Source organism: Molothrus aeneus, chromosome 4 (assembly GCF_037042795.1).
Source record: "Molothrus aeneus isolate 106 chromosome 4, BPBGC_Maene_1.0, whole genome shotgun sequence".
Classification (NCBI taxonomy): Eukaryota; Metazoa; Chordata; class Aves; order Passeriformes; family Icteridae; genus Molothrus; species Molothrus aeneus.
In genome coordinates, this window is record NC_089649.1 from 40,838,909 (window position 1) to 40,860,088 (window position 21,180).

At 42.9% G+C, this 21,180-nt stretch overlaps 1 protein-coding gene across 2 annotated transcripts; it reads left to right on the top strand.

Annotated features, from left to right (window-relative positions):
• Window positions 1–16,063: 16,063 nt before the first annotated feature.
• Window positions 16,064–20,933, top strand: CDKN2AIP (CDKN2A interacting protein). 2 transcript variants are annotated; one of them, XM_066549067.1, is made up of 3 exons: window positions 16,064–16,301; window positions 16,397–16,527; window positions 17,263–20,933. In XM_066549067.1, exons 1-3 carry the CDS (start codon window positions 16,078–16,080, stop codon window positions 18,840–18,842), a joined length of 1,935 nt encoding a protein of 644 aa, XP_066405164.1. In that variant the 5' UTR covers window positions 16,064–16,077; the 3' UTR covers window positions 18,843–20,933. The 2 variants fall into 2 exon arrangements, with proteins under 2 accessions (XP_066405164.1, XP_066405165.1); XM_066549068.1 differs by having other exon boundaries at window positions 16,193–16,301; window positions 16,397–16,496.
• Window positions 20,934–21,180: the final 247 nt, after the last annotated feature.

The following is a 21,180-nucleotide window of genomic DNA, read 5'->3' on the forward strand; positions in this document are numbered from 1 at the left end:
GTGTCCAAGTTTGACTTTTAGCTGATAGATACTTGGTTCTGGGCTAGCTTTTGGCACAACAGCCCCAGTACTGTACATCACCATTGATTTGTACCCTGATGTCTCTCAAGTCTTCTATTATTCTCTCTACATATCAGCAAAATTAAGATGAATTAGCTGAGAGCAACCCTTTGGGTTTTGGAGAGCCTTTGACAAAATCTTGCTCAGGAAGTAGATTTGCCTGGTCCCAGCCAGCAGTCTAACTGAATCTGAGCAAGGCCTTCATACAGATGAGAAAGGGAATCTTTTCTACCAGTGTCACTTGAAATGTTCTTGAAATGCTCTATAGATGACAAGAGTTGCTGCAGTAGTTTCTCAGGGGTTTGGGAGTTCATGCTCCCTTCCTGGCTTTGGCACTAATGATCATGCAGTCCCACAGGGAGCCGGCTCAGCAATGGAGCTAATTAATTACTGCAGACAGGAGCTCAAAATCTAACATTGCTGAAAAATCAACTGCCTGTGCTATTTTGTCTGCAGCTGGTCTCTAATGGCTGCATTTGGGGAAAATCTTTAGCACAACTAAGAGCAAAAATGCTCTCTTTCTTTCTCTCTCACTCTGGTGTTAAACTAATACAGCAGTGAAGGATGGAATAATACCAAATGCAACAAATTAGAAAGTGGCTAACTAATGTCAAATTAAGAAAAATGAGTTCTTAACAGTTTTAACACTAGGGTACTCTTAGCATAGGTACAGCTAAAAATGTAAGATTGGAAGAGACCATCTCAGTCACTGAGTCAGACCCTGCAAACACAAGCTATCATTCAATAATCACCAAGTCCAGAATGATCCACAGAATATTGACCCTGCATGTTTACATGCAAGACAGGTCTCTTTCATCATTTTACAATAATCTTAAGACCTACTGTGAACACAAAAATTCATATCAATAATACACTTCAGGAAACAAAAAAAGGAAATCATGGACATTGTCCATGTCTGAGGACAGAAATTCCCAATCCAGCCTTTCTCCCTTCCCACCACATGTACCAGCACACTAGCATCATGTCAGGTCACAAGTTTAAAACTTGCTGTATAAAAGAGCAATTCATTTTCAGATACATCAACTCCCTGAAATCAGTGGAGAACCAGCAGGATTTTTTGGAGTTTAGTTCAAGCTTAGTTCTTGGCTGCAAAGCTCCCTGGACCAGCCTCCTGCTCAGCTGCAAAAATACCAGGACAGACCACAATAGCTCTGACTTAGATAAGGATGAACTGCTATGGAACTGTACTTCAGAGATGAAATCTCTCATTGCAGCAAAGCCAACTAAATGGTTAGCTGCCACTGAAAAGAGAAGCTCCATACAAATCTGTCCCAACTGGCACTGCTATTCAATAAACTATTCAGTAATTACTTACTTTTTATGGTGATGTTTATTTTCTTCTAGTTCAGCTTGCCATGGCCACCAGAAAAAGTGGAAATGCATGGCCAAGGAGGAGGGGGAGAATCAGCATGATCTCACTTTTTTTGTACTGGCAAACTGCAAGCATTGTGTTACATTAGAAAGCTGTGCTGCATAAGCACTTCCCCTTGAATGCTCCTATCTACCCTTTTGCCATTTGTGTCCCAGCATCCACAGTCATATAGCCTATGTCAGACAGGATCAATGCCTAATTAAAATCAAGAAATCTGGAGAAGTAAAAGGTTTTTTTTCTTCCTGATGGCGGTGTTCCCTGATTGAGTTCATGTTAGAGCTGAATAAGATTTGCCCGTCTGATAGTGCAATAAGAAAAAGGCATCGTAGATAAGGAGTTGGAGGAGCTGTGGACAAAATTTTCAGATTTACCAAGAAGGTCCATTCCTAAGTGAATGTTGGCAACAGCCTGCATCAAGCACAGAGCTGGGTTAGATGATTTGCACAGATCCTTCCCAAACACTTCTGTGATTTTATAATTCTTTATCACAGGAATTAGAAGTCATACACCGGTACAAGCACACATTGAGAACGCAAGTGTCAGACCTCCACAGTTCCAGGCACCTTATCAACCAATCTATTGACACATGCAATGTATCAGCAAATGTCAGCTGTAATACATAATAACTGATTTTCCTCTGTATGAAAAAGGGAGTAACTATTAGGATATGACCTTGCCCTACACAGAGCATTAGAAAAAGCAGTGCCCATGATTAAAGATGGATATATAAGCACTAGAAAAAAAATTCAGAGGGCAGAAAAAATGATCCGGAGGTTGAAAAATAACACCCAAGGTATAAGGTTTAAGACATCTATTAAATCTGTCAGAGATGAGTGGTGACTGGATCACTGCACCCAGATAATACACACACAGAAAAGATACTTGATTGTAGGATGAGCTTTTCAGTCTTGCAGACAGAAACATAAAAAGATATAATGAATGGAAACTGGAGTCAGACAAATTCAGGATTGAAATGATGTGATTTCTTAGCAGTGGGGGTAACTAGACATTGGAACAACTTACCTGAGGTGGTAAGTCACCACTGCTTGGAGTCTTTCAGGCAAAATGAGGTATTTTCCCAGGAGACATATTCCAGTCCAGCCTCTAGGAAATCTCCTGAAAGAGATTAGGCAAAATGATCACTTGTTTACAGCCTACCAGACAGGAAGCTTTTTCATACAAGTCTATAAATGTACCCCAACAAAGTGCCTGCTATGCTGTTTGAGCTGGGGAACTGAGGCTGGGCCTACAGTATCAAATTTACTATGTCCCTTTGGGAAGAAATAGTGCCCTTGTATCCCAGGCACAAATTTGATTTAAATATTTATCATCTGGTAGCAGCAGATGGATTTTTAAAATAAATAATTTTTGAAAAGAACAGAAATCAAACATATACTGCTTATAAATATTTACATAGTTTTCATGGATAATGTTGGCTTTTGTGTTTCTCTCTTTAAAAGCATTTTGCCAAGTGCCATGACTTTAAAAGTCAGAGATATCTAGCTGTGCATGCATATATTTTTCTGGCAGGCACGGTGAAAAAAAAAAAACTAATTGAAGATAACGTCAAAAAGAATTTTAGAAAATTTAAAATACACAACTTTTGATAACTTACTCTGTGCGTGCCTTTTTCTAAGCAATATTATTTTTTAAAATCTATGTTCGTATTATGAAGTGGTCACTATCACTGCCATAACTTGAATAAGAAAAAATTGGTTGATGACATTATGAAGTTTACAACAATTGCTCAAATCTTCAGGGAACTGCATCACTCTCTGTGACATTAAACAATTTAAAAAGTGCTAGGAGCAACCATACCAATATCAAAAAGCTATGAATTCTCATAATTTCCATAATTTCACAGGTGTCATATCTTAATCCATGGTGTCCAAGTATATTATGCAACATAGTTGCTTGCTGACTTGCCACAGGTCAATTATCACAGACTATAGGACTCTTTGGATTGGAAGGGACCTTGAAGATCAGCCAGTTCCAGCCCTCATGCCATGCACAGAGATGCCTTTCACTAGATCAGATTTCTCAGTGCCTCATCCAACCTGATCCTGAACACTTCCATGGATGGGGCAACCATAACTGCTCAAAGCAACTTGTTCCAGTGCCTCACCACCCCTTACAATAAGGAACTTTTTCCTAATACCCAATCTAAACCTAACCCCTTTAAGTTCAAAGCCATTCCCCCTTGTCCTATCACTACATGCCCTTGTGAAAAGTCTCTCTCCAGCTTTCTTGCAGCCCCCCTCTGTGTTCAAAGGCAATAATCAGGTCTCCCCAGAGCCTTCTGTTCTCTAGGCTGAACAACCCCAACTCCCTCAGTCTTTCCTCATAGGAGAGGTGCTTCAGCCTCCTGATCATCCTGCTCTCCTCTAGACTCACTCCAACAGGTCCACATCCTTCTTATGTAGGGGACCCCAGAGCTGCATGTAGCATTCCAAGTGGTGTCTCATGAGAGCAGAGTAGAGGCAGAATCCCCTCTCTCACTCTGCCAGCCATGCTGCTTTTTGTTGTCACCATATTGCAAAAGCTCCCATGCCTTTTCAGTAATTTCTCATGGGCAACTCCTCACAGCACTGACTCCTTCTTCTTAACAGCACAACCAACAAACTCCATCTCTCCTCACCCAGCTAACCCAATCTTTTGTAGCACTCATCTTCTTATTGGACACAGCTGTGGGCTGTTAAGGGCAGGCCTGTTCCTAATCTTTGGTGATTAGTACAGCTGCAACTCCTCAGGGGTGAGACTACCTTCTGCACTATTCTCTTACATTCTCATACAGAAGAGTCAATCTTCTCATCCACCCATGCCCCCAAGTCCTTCTCCTCAGGGCTGCTCTCAATCCCTTCCCTGCCCAGCCTGTATTCATGCCTGGGATTGCCCCCCACACACACACAGCGTTACACTTGGCTTTGTTGAACTCTGTGAGGTTTGCAGAGTCCCAGGTCTCGAGCCTGTCCAGGTCCCCCAGTGCATCCCTTCACTGCAGTGTGTCAACTGCACCACAGAGTTTGGTGCTGTCAGCAAACTTGCTAAGGGTGCCCCCAACATCCCTCTCTATGTCACCTTGCCAAGGTGTTAAACAGTGCCTGTCCCAATACAGACCTCTGAGGAGCACCACTCCATCTGGACATTGGGCATTGACCACAACTCTTTTGGGTGAGACTATCCAGCCATATCCTTATCTGCCAGCTGGTCCATCCATCAAATCTGTATCCCTCCAGTTTACAAACAGGGCTATTGTACAGGACAGTGTCAAATGCTTTGCACAAGACCAGGTAGATGATGTCAGTTGCTCTTCTCTTATCCACCAATGCTGTTACCCCATTGCAGAAGGCCAACAAATTTGTCAGATTTGCCCTTAGTGAAGTCATGCTGGCTGTCACCAATCATTTCCTTATTTTCCATGTGCCATAGAGTAGTTTCCAGGTGGATCTGCTCTGTGATCTTGTGAGATACCAAGGTGAGATGACTGGGCCCTAGTCCCCTACATCTTCCTTTTCCCTGTTTTTAAAAATGAGGACTACACTTCCCCTTTTCCATTCAGAGGAAACTTCACCAAACTGTCACAGCTTCTCAATTACAATGGACAGTGGCTTAGCCACTTCCTCTGCCACTTCCCTCAGGACCTGTGGATGTATCTCATCTGGTCCCATGAAACTTGGGCACCTTCAGGTTCTCAAAACCTGATCTCCTAGAGCAGAACCCAATCTTCTTTCTTTGAGTCCCTGTCTCTGCCCTCTGTAACTTGGGCACTGTGGCTGGAGCACCTGTCAGTGAAGACTGAGGCAAAAAAGTTGTTGCTCACCTCAGCTTTCTCCATATACTGGATAACCACATCCCATTTCCTTACAGACAGGGCCCACATTTTCACTAGTCTTTCCTAGTTATTACTGATAGCTCAGGACATTCTAATCAAACCTCTGTCTCATCTATCTGTCAAATGGAAATGAAACAACAGAGAGAAGTTGCCAGAACAACTACTTGAGATCCTTTAAAAAATACAAAAAAAGGAGAAAGATCTTGTAATACCCTTTATCTCACAGGTCATTCTGAACACTGCTTCTTGAACAATGCTTCTTCAGCTTATCTTGTTCTTACAAATAAGCACTAACCTTCCTACAAACATCAACTTGAATATTCAAATTTTGAAAGAATGCTATGTTTATAGATATATTAAACAGTTATTCAAAGACAGCAATTCTGCAGTCAGTTCTTTGGGGATATATTTGCCATGTAGTTACATAGACAGAGAATTTATGTTGTAGTCATGATTGTATCTCCAATCTGAAACATTGCTTTGTCTCACTGAAGGGGGAAGGCAGACCTCCTGATAAACGTACTGGAGGAGAATGTGCTTTGCTCTTTGTCATACTGCTGTTCTGCCTCCATGACCTTGCAGCAGATATTCACAATTTCTATAAACTTCTGGTGACTGAAAAAATTACCATCCCCTTCTTTCCTGCTCCTCTCAGTACTTACAGCCTTAATTAGGAAGTAAAACAGAATGAAAAGTAAAACAGGTTTTAAGAAGCAGCTGTGTTGGATACCCATTATTCCACAGCAACAACTCAGAGCCTGAAAAACACACTTAAAAGTGCATCTTCTGTTTTTACCAAGAGGGAGGTAAACCCTGGAACAAAGCCACATCTGACACCTGTATGTGGCAAATGCATCTGTTACCGAAGCTAAACCCTACAGGGGTAATGAACAAGAAGCCATGAGCAAACAATTTCTCTCTCTGGCTGCACACATATGGGCTCATGCAGCAGTTTGTGCAGAATCCTCCAGCCAGGTCTGAGCTGGACTCACAGGCACTGTGTATTTGCATGTGACCACAATGTTGTATCTGACCTAATTAGCACCATGTCCAACCTAATTAGCACCACCTACCACAGGGTTAAGTACTTTGGGTGCAACAGCACTCATACACAAGTCTACAGCTGCTGTCTCCTATTCCACAAGTAACTCGATGAATATATGCTAAGTCCTGTGCTCTGTTGCATGGTGCAGAGGTGTCCCCTGTCATGTTTTTGTTGCTTGTTTTTTTAAATAGCAAACACAGATAATTTTATTTTATTGCTTCCAAGGCAATATGCTGCTTTGCTCACTGCTGTTTTTCTATTCTTCTATTCTTCTATAAAAACTGAATGGGAAAAAGAATGCTTAGCACACCGAGGTACTAGGATTAAATATTTTTAGGATCTGCTTCTACATGAGTCTAAAAAGAACCCAAACAGTAAAAACAGCTAGGTGAAAAGAAATTTCTAAATCTCTATGCTCAGCTGCCCATGTAAGTGCTGACTCTCTGCTATCATGTCTCTGGGGCACTAATTTACAATTCTGTAAGATGTTACTGTAAACTGCTTAGTAGCAATGCTATGTCCATTTGCACAAGCATGAATGATGATCCAAGGTGTGAAAGCAACAGAAAATAATCCTCTGATATTTATATATGACCTTAGGGAAGTACATCTCCTCCAGGGCATAGCTTTGGAATTTTTTCTCAAAACCAAAATTTTTAAAAGCCCCAAATATACATATATTCTATTTAAGCTCTTTTAGCTTATCAAATAAACTGATAGACTGTGCCTGTTTCAAGTTAACACATGGACACATTAAGTGTAGTAACGAAATCCAAAATTCCTACAAGCAACTAAACTGGGCATTATCTGCTGGCAGTTTATAGTATGTGTCATGGTAATAGAAAATCTTGAGAGATTTGAAAGATGCAGCAATTGCTCCAGGGAGTGTATTCCATATGTTGAGGGTGACCAAAAGGACATCATTATTAACACAGCAATGAGAAAAGCAGATGGAGTAGATTTGGAGACTGAGAGAGAAGAGGACAGGCAACGACAGGAAAAGACAAAGTTGTGAAGTGCTGTGGTGCAATTGAGGCCCAAGCTGAGCTGACAGAGTACCCAGGTGCTGCTGAGTGGGTGGGCTCCATGGGCTCCTGAAACAATAACCAGGAAAGGCCTCAGAAGGAGTGAGTGCTTCTGTGCTGGGTCAGCTCCCACAGCCGGCTCACTTGGGTGGGATAAGCACCTGTGTTGGCACCAGGGAAGGGACAGGAACCAACCCGTGCTGGGGGCTGAGGAAGGAGCTGCAGCAGCACCCTGCTGGCAGCAGGTAGCTATGAGCTTGGCTTGACATCAGAATCAGGTCACAGCCCAACACCTGGCAACAGCCCTACACAAACCAGCACAAGCCATGGCTGCTCTGCAGCCCTGCATCTCTCACCGCTTGTCCCTGCAGGCCCAACTGCCCAACTGCCTCATAGCCTTGTCTGGAGAAATAAGTTGGTTGTAAAAGGCTCCTCTCCTCCCTCCCCCATGCTATTTTTCAGCCAAAACAGGTTCCTAATCTGGTTTATCACACAGTTGAACAAAACAACTGTGCCAGCAAACCAACGGGCATATCAAAGAGACAAGCACGGATGGCTGGGAGCAAAAACTGTCTTAGGCCAGCATAGCTGCCAAAAAAATTGTCAAACTGCATTCTCAGAGGGCTACAGGGTTTGCAGAGACAGGGAAATCTATGGAGATACACTAAAGAGGTAAGTACAAAAAGGAACCACAAAAATAGGCCAGGGAGATAAGTGCAAGAATAGTGTTTCAAGGGACCTTTTTGACAGGTCAGGTCAGGCCTGGGAAAAAAAAAAAAAAAAGCTGTCATAAGCAGGATGAGAGATAACAAAAGCCTAAAAAGGCATATCTGTGATGTGAACAAAGATAAGAAGATACTTTGGAGAAGAAAAGGAAATAAAATTCATATACATCAAGATAAACAGGTCAAAAAAAGAGCGAAGTCAAAGACGACTCCCATGACTCCTACAGGTCTGATTGACAGAGTGTAATTGTGTACCTTCCAGACAGAATTGCAAACTCCTTATCCAGGAAAAAACAGTGGTCCTTGTGTAGGGACTGCAGATGGAGTTTCAACTCAGGAGGTTCTCTGAAACAATATACTACACTTCCTCAACAGGTGGAAGCTTTTAATCCTGAATGCCTTCCTAAGTAGTTTTTTTCAAATTAGCTTGAAAACTAAAATACTTGCACTTGCTCATAAGGATAGAAGTGAACAGCATTGCCATGGAGGACAGGAGTCAAAACTTTTCAGATGCTTTGTAAATCTTTACTCAAGAATCCAGAATGGGCCAAAGCCACTTCTCTCAGCCTTTACCTTTGTTGGGGAAGAAGGGGTATTCAGATTCAGAAGCCTTGACTCTGCCTCCACTGTAATTTTGCTACTGTCAAAACGTAGAACTGCAGCTAGGAATGTTTAAGAGCTGATTTTGATGACAAATTATTACATCAGGATGGAAAATGGGTCCACATTTGTCTGTTTCAGTAATGGAATGAAAAAGTAAGCCACTCTCAATTTTTGGAATTATACCCGACTTCTAGAGATATTTCCAGGCAATCTTGTCTCCTTCAGTGCCATCCAGTGGAATTAATGTGAAATATCACTCATGCACAGGGAGGATATACAAAAATACAACAGCACAGAGCACACAAAACAACTCTACATTTTCAGGAGCTGCTGTTCATACCAGGTAAATTGCAGGTTGTCAGGGATATTGGTATAACAGTAATGAAAAACAGAACCATGATTTCCAATAGCTATAATTCAAATTAGATCTGACATTGTTGCCTGTATTCTCAGGAAAGCTCCTTATATAATTTCTAAAATAGTTATTTGTGTCTGAAAAATATGTAGGACATACAAAAGTCATACTGGTACAGCATGGTATAATGATTTAACAGCATCTGTTTGTGTAATGCTCCTAACCGCAACTCAAGCCACCAAAACATTATTTGTAATTTTGCTTCTCCTCTGAGGTATGAATATCTTAACTGAAAGATCAGGGATATCTGGATTTACAGGCACTCACATTATCAGTAATACAGGATTTTTAACATATATTCACACACATCTATATTGTATTACATATACGTGTGTATGCAGACATACATACCTGCTGTATACATATATATGCACACACACAAATAAAATGCAGGTATGTTGCAGCCTCACAATAGATTCTCTTTTATATAAAACCTCCTTGCCCTTTTAGTACTTTCCTGAATCCTCTCGAATTACAATGAACTCATGCCAATATTTGCATTAACATTCCTAAGGCCATTTTCTTGATTTTTCCAACTCCAGGTTACAGCTGCCTGCCAAAGGCCTAAGGCTTCCTACCTAGAAACTCTTTAAAGGTGGCTTTCAAGATGGGTTTCTGCAACCTAATGTAGTTCTACCTCTTTTGTTCCTTTATAGGACACAGAAAAGACAAGAAAATATCTTTTTCTAAATTAAAAAGTCAGAATATTTTCTTGGTTTTACTTACCCTAGCATATAGCTATTGGAAATGGAAGAAAAAGAAGTCATTGAAATGCTAATGTCTCTGTGCTTGTGAGTTTTAACTTTCCTTTCTCTAAGTCTCTGTTCAAATCCCAGTGGTTCCTCTGTCAATGCTCCCCTTCCCATCAGAGCTTGTTCCTGTTCTCAGAGTCAAGATTTGATTCTGTTTGATTTTGTCTGCTCTGCCAATGTGCTCTCATTCTTCTGGTTTCCTCACTGGCCTCCACGTCTATTCTCTCATATAGATTCCTTGTCGATATGTACTTGTTCCATTGCCTTGAACTCATTCTCCTACGTTTCTCCTTGAGGACTTCATTTCCTTCCTCACCTAATCCCAGTGTCCTATCCCTATTGCTCTCATGTTAAGGTTTTCCACTTCCAACCATTTCAGTCTTGCCTCCATACTTACTGTTTCCTTCCCTTCAGTCAGGTCCTTGTTCCCTCACCATTCCAATAAGACACACTCAAAAACCCATGAAAAAGAGAAAACAGCAGCTTTTGGGGAGCATGGGGGATGATTTCCATAGTCTCACTCAGTCCACAGACCCACCCCAGCCCATAGTGGCAAACAGAGGTCTCTTTTGCGCCCACAAGAGGGGAACAGATGACTGCAATAGTAGTAAGGATGGCAGGGACACATCCTAATTCAGGAACATGGAAAATTAATTTCTTCAAGGCTCATAGATTATGCTCCATGTACTCAAAGGACCAGACACCCCAATTCAGTTTTCTTCTGACAAATTCCAAGTTTGCTCTAGAGTATAAAGGCATTTAAGAACCTCAAATATAAGCTCTCCAGAATAATTTACCCTAGAAAAAGCCTTTTTTTCTTAGATCATATTTGGTAGTAGTAAAGTCATCCTAAACTTCTATCCTCAATATGGAACATTTCGTGCCAAGCAGTGGACTTTTAGCAAGTGGCATGTTACCTAAGGCATAGTTTAGCAAGAAAAATTTAGCAATTGATATGCTACCTTTAGCTGTAGTTAAAGTTTAACAAACTTAAAGAACAACAACTGACAACCCTATTGTAGGCAGTTATATATGTAAAGTATAATGTATTACTAAATGCAAAATAGTGTTTAAGTTAATAATAAGAGCATGTAAGTGTAAAGGAAAATTATTATGAATTCACCTTCCTTTCCACCCTTAGTTTTTACACTCTGTAATTACTCAATACATTTTCCTCAGCTGAGCAATCTTAGAAGAGTGGATGATTTTGTAATCCAGAATTGCTTATGGTAGCATAAGAACAGTTGCATAACTGTAGTGAAACAAAAAACCAGATCTATTCTAGTTTCCATTGACAAGCCTAGATAGTAATTAATGCTCTTCTAGTGAATAATTTCTTTTATTCCAATGATTAGTTTACTGAACAGTAATGACTGGGTACTTTGGCATATACAGACACACATCTCTGTGGAAGTGCTGTCCCTTGCCTGGGTAGGAGAACTTCAATGATCTCCTCTAGCAGAATACATAACATGATATCAGGAAACAGCAAAATGTCTCTTCCCCATCCTTCTTCAAGCTGCTTTTCTAATGAGCTTAAACCAGAGCTCTCCAGTAGTTTACTTATTACTTATAGCAGAGACCAACCAAAGATGGTGTTCAGGGGATTTACTGCGTCAGGCCAGTAGGATTCCACTGTTACTGGCTTTCTGTGGCAATAACTCTGAGCTCCCTTTGCATTGCATGATGTTAAGGGCACAGTTCTCATATTAAGTTGAGTAGGGAATGTCACTATATATTAAACTTAACTGCACAGAACATAATTGAACTCAATGGGAGATACTGCCCTCTGTTTCAGTGGGACTTCACTTTGAAGAAACAATAATTCACTGGTTTATAAAGGCACAAATAAACTTATTATACAAGAAGTGCAGGTGCAATACTGTGATTTATAGACACTGGTATGATTCACCTTGAGATTTTTGTTGTATCTTGCCAAAAGCAGCTATTATCAAACCCCAAATGACTCATAACAACACTACTATCGACATGGCATTTAGAAGTTCCTCCCCTAGTGGGAACAAAACCATCTCTTTTCTTCCAATGTTGAAATTTAAATGCACAGCATTAACACCATCAGTGAAGTGTTTAACTTCAAAATTGCCTTTCCTGGTGAGAATGAAAATCGTACTTGTTTTGTTTTTCAAAATTAACAGCAGTGGTTTTCTCTCTTTTCTAATACACATACTTATCAACCTGAGACACAGTATATCTCTTAGTGCCCATAGAGCACTACAGGTATACACCTATGCTTGTCTGTGCACACCATCCCATACTCCAGGAGTAGGATTTATCCTGTTTCCAGTGTGATTCAAGCACACATTAATAAAGTAGAAAGAATATGAGTGGAAAAAAGCAGGTAGGGAAGATGAAAGGCTCATTTTAAGTCCTCTTTGTACCAGCAACAATACATTGATGCAGCAGTAACACCAGAGAAAATTAACCCAAAATTAAAGCATAGGGCTCCAGAAAGGTATCAGACTAGAGAAGTTCCTCACTACAACCAAAAAGTGTTGTGAGCCATTCTACATGCGTGCAAAACTGCTCCTGATTTTTCTCCAGATGTCACCAATATTTGTGTCCACATGTATAGTCAGCAGGCAAAGAGGTGAAATGGTTCTCAGTTAATTTGTCCTCTAAAACTGGGCAAGAGTAAGTTCTTTTGATCAGTCCTTTAGCCACTCTAGGACCGGATAATGTGCTGAGTCTCCAACACTCCCTAGAACAATTCTTCTGTAGGAGCCCAGGACTCACATGTGAGTCCATATAATCTTATGCACATTGGGTGACTGGAAGCACTCACAAAGCCCTGAGGTGTGGAGTCCTGTCTCTGTAGTTTGGCTGTCATTAACCCAGCAACACCAGAATATGACTTCTCGAGATCCCTCTGAGTGTATGAAATGTTCCTATCACATCCTGTGGAATCTAAGCCTCCTCAGCTCCCACCCTTAACTGGTATATGAGCAGCTCAACGTGGGCTAGTCCTTAGTCCACTTGGCAACTCAGATGCTTGTGGAGGGGGACAGGACATTCTTGTCTGTACTGCTTGCTCTTCTTCTTCTGCAAGAGTACAGACAATTCTGCTGCAGCTACTCAGGCTTGGTTGAATTCCTGCTCTCTCTGAGGGGCGGATCTCAAGCCTGGGTCAAGTCCTAGCCTTTCATTAGAAAGCAAACAGGTTCATTGAAGAGCATAAACAGGCTGGCAGAATGGATGAACTTGGCTGAGGTGCAAACTCAAACCTATGTTTGCCAAGGATTTCATTCACCCGTCAAGGTCTGTATGGACCATGAAGTCAAGAACTGTGGTATCACAGACTCAGAGGTCTAGGAGACAGGCTCACCTCACCTCTAAGCAGAAACCCTAATGTGACAGACCATGCCTCTCCTGTATTTGAGGAATTATACTACAAGATAACCATATATGGGACTGATAGATGTGGTGACTACAGTTTCTAAAGTTTCTGACACTGTTTTGTAACAAACCTATTGTTCCAAGACACCCACAGCAGAGAGGGTACAAACTTTCTGCCCTTTTCTTCCTGTCAGCCCCATCCCATTCATTACTGTTCCCTTGCCCTCTGCCAATGCACAAGGTAACATTGCGTGGCCTAACCAGAAAAGCAAAGAAAAAGCACTTCCATTCTAACAATGGATAAAGAGCAAAAGTGCATTGGACTTCTTTTTTCTGACTTCATTTCCTTAATCCCTTAGTTTTTGCTCTGTAGAGGCACTCTTAGTTAAATCACTACATAACAATTTCCACAAAATAAGACATCTAAGTCATTAAGGAGAAAAATACTCCTTCCTTCAATGCAATCTATCCTGTAGTTCAGTTCATGATGACATGTAGGTGTTCAAAATTGAAAACTTAAGCAAACCCAGACTTTTAATTCAGGAGGAAAAATCAATACAACTCTCCAGGGACAGCCCTTTGGAATTCAGAATTCTTTCCTCTTTTGCACTGATTCAGCAAGCCCTATCTCAGACTGAAGCTTGTGGTATTTTCACAGTGTGCTTATCCCTTTTTCACAGAGAATTGTTCAAATGGTCTTGAATCAAATTCTGGAGTAATATTTTGCAAACTAAAGACAGCCTACAGAGATGCAAGAGCAATTAGCTGAACCCTTTGTAGCCAGCAGTCCTCATTTATTGCTTCCTCAAAAATGCTACAACAACCCATGCCCTTGCCACTACCTTTCTGTCACATGCCAATGTTGTAAAACCTGGAATATATCAAGAATATTTTAAGTCTGGATAAGTCTTTGGTGCAAGCCATCAGGAAAGGAGACCTAATTGAGAACAGGCAGCATCCCTTAGTCAAGTGTCACAGACATCTTTCATGAAAAATCTTTTCTTAGGATTTTTCCTTGTGAGAAGCTGCAGTTTCAGCAACCAAAGTAAACAATGGTTATCTGCTGCTGTGGAATGCAACAGGTAGACCCGTGATTGGTCTCCTGTGGGTGTTTGGATTTCTTGACCACTCATGGCAGAGCTGGCTCTTGCTCTGTCTGAGACACAGATCTTTGTTATTCATTCTTTTCTATTCTTAGCTTAGCTAGCTGAAGAAACCTTTTCCTTTCTATTTCTTTTTAGTATAGTCTTAATGTAACATATATCATAAAATAATAAATCAAGCCTTCTGATCATGGAGTCAACATTCTCGTCTCTTCTTCATCCTGAAAACCCTTGTGACCACAGTCACAGTCAAGGACATCTAGGAACTAAGAGGCTTTAAGAATGGAGCAAATCAAGACATTGATGTACATCTATGTCCACATTGCTAACTTGCCAAATACTCAAGGTCCATATATCCTATACCTGAACTATCTTCTTATAATATTAAAATTCATGCCTATAGGTCAAAATACCCCTGCCCAGGTGAAGACCCCTCCCCAGAGCATTGGATAGAAGTTAGCTGGGGTTATATAACTTGTATGGAAATTACTAACCAAGCATAATAGTGGGGCTTCCCTTGGAAAGCAACTAACTCCAAACTTCTGTGTAGCAATAATGGCACGAAAAGTCTGGAGGGGTGTACCTGATTTGTGGAATACCACTGAGCACCCAGGCTTGTGCAATTCTGAAATAAACAATCATTGTCTCTCTTGAGTATGCAATTTTATGCTGTTGCACACCAGGCAACAAATCCGATTGTATGGACAAAACCGAGGAGGAAAAGGGCAAAGGATCTGAGGGTCCTTTTCCTTTCACTGGTGGAAGATGATCTGGGGGTGCTGGCAGAGTATCAGTCAGCAAGACACGAGCCAACAGTTTGCCCAGGTAGCCAAGAAGACCAGTGGCATCCTGGCCTGGATCAGAAATAGTGCAGCCAGCAGGGAAGGGATTGCCCCTTTGTACTCAGCACTGGTGAAGCCACACCTCAATGGCTGTGTCCAGTTATGGCCACTCAATTCAGGAAGGACATTGAGGTGGTGGAGGAAGGCCACAGAAGTGAAATGAAACTGGTGAAGGGTCTGGAGCACAAGCATTATTAGGAGTGGCTGAGGGAGCAGGGGTTGTTAGAAGAACAGAAGTTCAGGAGAGACCTTATGTCTCTCTAGAACTACCTGAAAGGAGGCTGTACCGGGGTGGGGATCGGCCTCTTCCCCCAAGCAACCAGTGACAGGATTAAAGGATACAGTCTTAAGCTGCACGAGGGGAGGTTTAGGTTGAAAATTAGGAGGAATTTCTTCACAGAAATATTGTGAAGCATTGGAACAGGCTGCTCAGGGAGGTGGTGGAGTCATCATCCCTGGAGGTGTTTAGAGGAAGACAGGACGTGGCACTCAGTGCCGTGGTCTAGGGTGACAAAGCGGTGTTCGGTCAGAGGCTGGAGTCCATGATTTCAGAGGACTTTTCCAGCCGAAGTGATTCTCTGATTCTGAGGTAAAACACCACTTGATCCCCCACAAACAACCCGTAAAGCACAACTTTTGTTCACGCTTTCGCCAGTCACAATGCAGGGCTGGCAGCCGAGCCCAGAGCACCTTTTTTCCCCCGGCACCCGAGGTGTGCGGGTGGGACAGGCCACAGCCGGTTCCGGTTGAGCGCCAAGGCCCAACCCGCCCGGCGCGGGGCGGGGCGGGGCGCGGCGCTCCCCGTCCCGTCCCGTCCCGTCCCGCCCCGCCCCGCCCGCTCCGGCCTGGCCCGGCCCGGCCCATGCGGATGTGAGCTCACGGCGCGCCGGGCGGAAGCAGTGGGGCGGGTGTTTCCGCGGCGGCGGCGATGGCGGGGAAGGCGGCGGCGGGCGAGCCCCTGGGGCGGACGGCGGAAGAGGCGGCCTGGGCAGAGACGCTGCGCGGGGCCTGCGAGCCTGAGCACCACTGGCGGTACCGCCGGGAGTTCCTGCTGCGCAACGTGGGGGAGCTGCCGGCGGCGGGCAGCGCCCAGCTGCAGCGCCTGGTGTCCCTCTCCATGGTGTGGGCCAACCACGTCTTCCTGGGATGCCGGTGGGTTCAGCGGGACGCGCCGGGGGACGGGGGGACGGCGCGGCGCGGCCGCCTGACGAGGCCCCTTCCCTCCTTTCCTCTTGTCGCCCCTCCAGGTACCCGCCGCAGGTCATGGAGAGGGCGCTGGAAATGGCCGAAGGCATCCAAGTGACCAACGCGCCTGTCCGCACCACGAGAGACGAACTGGTTGCCAAGGTGAAGAAAAGAGGCATATCAAGTAGCAATGGTTAGCAGATCATAGCTGTGACAATACATAGGAGTCTAGAAAATGCTTGTTTCTGAATGTTCTCGGTGTGCCTCGGGCTTAGAAAGTAGTAAATATAATTTACTTTTTAAACTCCCGCTAATAGTTTCCTCTCTCTGTGCTATTCTTTTTCTAATATAATGTCTCTAAAATGCACATAATGTGTACATAGTCATTTGGTAATGTAGAGCTGTTGTTTTGAATTTCTACAGCTGGTGCAGTTTAATCTGATAACTTGTGCGTTGTGATATGGGCTGCTGTGCTCCAGCTTAAATATGTTCTTGTTACTTTGCCTTTGTTGCCAGTCAGGCATTGTTGCTGTGTAAGAAACTGAGTTTCTTAAAGTAATTCTCAGACAAATGTTTTAAAGATATTTTGTGGTATTAGTAGACAAAATACACTTCCTTTATTTTTAGATCAGATAGCCCCTTTAATGTATGTTGGCCAGTTTTGGTTTGGACTTCAAGAATAGAAATACATACTTGGGTCCAAACCAATATCTGAAACCTCGTATGAGTATTGTCCAGATTTTGTCAAAAAAACCCAAAATTCTGAAATAGTAGGTTAATACTCGAAACAATGGTTCAGGTGTATTGCTAATATATACCCTTTAAATTCACAGATAATATTGCTACAAAGTTTTAGATTATTTTTCTCTACGTGGCTGTTTGATAGTGCAGAAATCAAAGAGGATCACATATTTTACCTGTTTTGCAGAAGGGGTAGAGGAGCCATGCAAGAGACAAGCTGTTGAGAAAAGCAGAGACTCTAAGGATGTTGGAAAGGATGTGAAAACAACCAAGGCAGAAGGAGTGAAGGAAACGGAGAGCACCTTGCCCAAAAAGCAGGAAAAAGGTACTAGCAAAGATCCAGAAACTTCCCAGTCAACTTGCAGTTCAGATCAAGAAATGGTCGTAGTCTCAGACATAGAAACAGAAGGAAAACCTGCTAATGCTGAAAGTACTGCTGAGAAAAAGCCACCTTCATCTGAAAAAGAGCCAGGAAAGAAGCCTTGCTCAAGCCCACCTAAGGAAAGCAAGTGTGAAAATGTGCCGTCACCTGAAAAGAAAACTACAGTAAGTGTAGCGCTACTGGCTGCCGAGAGTGCCCCTCAGGCAGCAGCGGGGGAGGCAGCAGTGCCACCAGCTGCCAAGAGCACCCCCCAGCCAGCAGCGGTGGCAGCAGCAGTGCCAGTGACCTCCAAGAGCACCCCCCAGCCAGCAGCGGTGGCAGCAGCAGTGCCATCAACGTCCAAGAGCACCCCACAGGCAGCAGCGGTGGCAGCAGCAGTGCCAGTGACCTCCAAGAGCACCCCACAGGCAGCAGCAGTGGCAGCAGCAGTGCCATCAACGTCCAAGAGCGCCCCCCAGCCAGCAGTGGTGGCAGCAGCAGTGCCACCAACCTCCAAGAGCACCCCCCAAACAAGTGCTGCATTGCTGTCTTCCAAAACCCAGGTGGGTGCCCCAGCATCAGTGTCCAAGAACGGTGCTCAGGTGAGCAGCTCACTGCTTCTGGCCCCCAAGAGTGGTACTCAGGTGGGCACCTCGCTGCTGCTGGCTTCCAAAGGGCCAGCTAAGGTGGGCTCCCCGCTCCTGGCCTCCAAGAGCAGCGCGGAGGTGGCCGCCTCACTGCTGGCTGCCCGGAGCGGTGCGCAGCCGGGATCCTCGCTGCTGGCTGCCAAGAGCAGCGCCCAGGTGGCGGCTTCGCTGCTGGCCGCTCGCAGCGGAGCTCAGCAAGGGCCCTCCCGGGGTGCAGCTCAGGCAGGCGCTTCCCTGCTGGCCTCCAAGAGTGGCGCGCAGGCAGGTGAGAGCCCTGCGAAGGCTTTGTGCAAACCTCTAACCAGCGAAGATGCAAAGGAAAGACAACCTTTTTTCAACAGACTCTACAAAGCTGTAGCCTGGAAACTGGTTGCTGTTGGAGGCTTCAGTCCTAATGTAAATCATGCAGAACTTCTAAATTCATCTATTCAGTCTGTAAAAGCTACGTTAGATGTTGCTTTCGTTCCCCTGAAGGAACTTGCAGACTTGCCTCAAAATAAAAGCTCTCTAGAAAATATAGTTTGTGAACTGAGGTGCAAGTCTGTCTACTTGGGTACTGGCTGTGGTAAAAGTATGGAAAATGCCAAAGCAGTGGCTTCAAGAGAAGCTTTGAAATTATTCCTCAAGAAGAAAGTTATTGTGAAGATATGTAAAAGAAAATACAAAGGTAGTGAAATTGAAGATTTGGTGCTTCTGGATGAAGAGTCAAAACCTTCAAATTTGCCTCCAGCTTTAAGAAATCCTCGTGAGATCTTGTAGGGGAGAATCACTGTTTGTACTGTGTATAGTATTTCAACACAAGGACTGAAGGTTAATTTTGTACTTTGAAAATGTAGGCTTCCAGATATTTTGTATTTCTTTCTCAGTTTTGCAAGACAATGATAGTTCTTTCACTTGGTAGCAATTGTATAAAACTTGTTAGAGATGACAAGTGCGCATTTAAAGGTATTGCCTTAATATACAGCACACTAGTGTGCTGTTGTATTTGCAAAATAGTCTACCTAACTCTTCTATTTTTAATTAAACTATTAAGGTACAATTTGCTGTTTAAAACCTGATGTTTTTGTAATTCTTACAATTTGATGGTAGTGTGCTCAATTGTCTACCATATCTTTTCTAGGCTTGTAGAAGTGTGTACATAGGGACCATAATACTTGAATAATTGAAAGTTGTTTAAAAATTTCAATCAAAAAGTTGAATTACATGTTTCAGGCTTGTTGCTCATAATGTTCACTGTTGCTCATACTAGGAGAGAAAGTAGTTGGTTGACTATTTTTATGGGATGTTTTCATAACACTTGCAATATAAGTGACATCTTGATCCCATTTAACATTATGTTATCAGGTTAGAGCCCTTTTAATATCACATTGGCAAATTAGCAATTAGCAGTCAAGTCACAGCTATTTCGGCCACCAAAATCTGTAAGCAGATTTAATTTATATGGTGAAGTATCATTTACAGTTTTGTTTGATACTTTTTTTCCAAATGAACATGGATTTCTATACTAAGTATATTTTGACTGCTACTAAAACAATAAAACCTCTGTGATAAGCATCTATAGTATTTTGGTTTTGGCTACTAAATATTCCAGCCATTTCAATAATATTGCAACACCTTCAGTAAAGCTTTACGTTGAGTGGCTTCAAGGTGTAATCCCACAAGAATTAGTTGGTTTCTTTAGGTGTGTAGCTGAAATACTATAAAACTGATAGAGGGGACCCGTAGAATATGAATTTCAACTTTTGTAACACCAAGGTAAGCAAAATGAAAATGCAGCTGTCTGCTGGAGGCAGCAAGTGTATTGTAAAACACTCATTCTAATCAAGCCCTTCCTTTGCTACATTTTTACTCCCTGTACAGAATAGTTTGAGGCAAAGAAAGTGGGAGATTACCTTTTATTTTCAATGTTGCTGAAATACCTGCACAAACTGCATGTTTTGGTATATTGGATAATGACATGTAATTGTAAAAACATAATGTCTTCAGTGCTATTTTGAATTAATCTTGTCCTTTTACAGTAGTTAGCATCATTTAGTGGTGTCTTTACACTTGACTGACAGATCCATTGATCAAGTGCTAAAGGAATGAATAGGAATTTCTGGGATCTCAGAAGTACATACGTCCACTTTCAGTTATTTTGTAAGTTTTGGGACTAAACCACAGTGGTGTTTACACTGTACCCTGTGTGCTTTTGAACAGCAGTGGCTGTCCAGTCCATAGCACCAGAAGCCTGCAAGGCGCTCGCACTTCCCGATGGCTGGTTGAGAACCTCCTCCACCTGATCCCTGTGCTTCTGTGCCCTCGGTCGCCCTTCGCCCTAGTTAGATTTCTCAGGAGTTCCCCCTGGCATTCCTGGAGCACCACCTGGCGTTCGGAATGCAGTGTGCTAAATTGTGACTTAGTGCAAGAATTGGTGTCCGCTTCTAGCACAGGGCAAGCTTCGTGCTGTGCTTAGGAGCTATGGTATTCATGATGGGAAGTGTGAGATCTGTTTTCAGGTAGACACATGTAAGGACTGTGCTTGTGAGGCAGGAGTTGCATCCCGTGCCCTCTGTAGTACAGCTTTCTCTGCTGCTAGTTCGGTCACCTCCAGATCTCTGGGTCAGAATTGCAGCACATGCTGTAATGTGAAAACCTGTGTTTCTCGTCTGTAAAGCAAAGCTCTCAGTATTCACTGACCTCAAGGGGCTGTTAGGGCAACTGTGTTAAAAGGCTGAGGTGCTAGATGCCTTTTTTAAAAGACCTGATTTAGAATTACTTTTTTCAAAATTTTGAATGTTATTCCTCTTTGATGTTTGGTTGTGAATCATTAAAGAACAAGTCTGTAGCTACTCTTAAAAGAAACTGAAAGCTGAAGTGTGTTATTTTTATTTCACATTCTGCATGGAAAGCAACTAAACACACGGATTCACGTACAAGTGAATAAGCACTAGTCGAGTATTCAAATGAGAATCTACTAACATTTCGTTAGCCCTAAAGGAAAAAAGAACTAGAAAGAACTGGCTGTGGCAAGAGGTGTTTGTTCTAAAATCCTGTGTCTCTCCTCCAGCTACTGTCCTGGTCTCTAGCAACTGGGATGCTGGTCCTGAACTGTCAG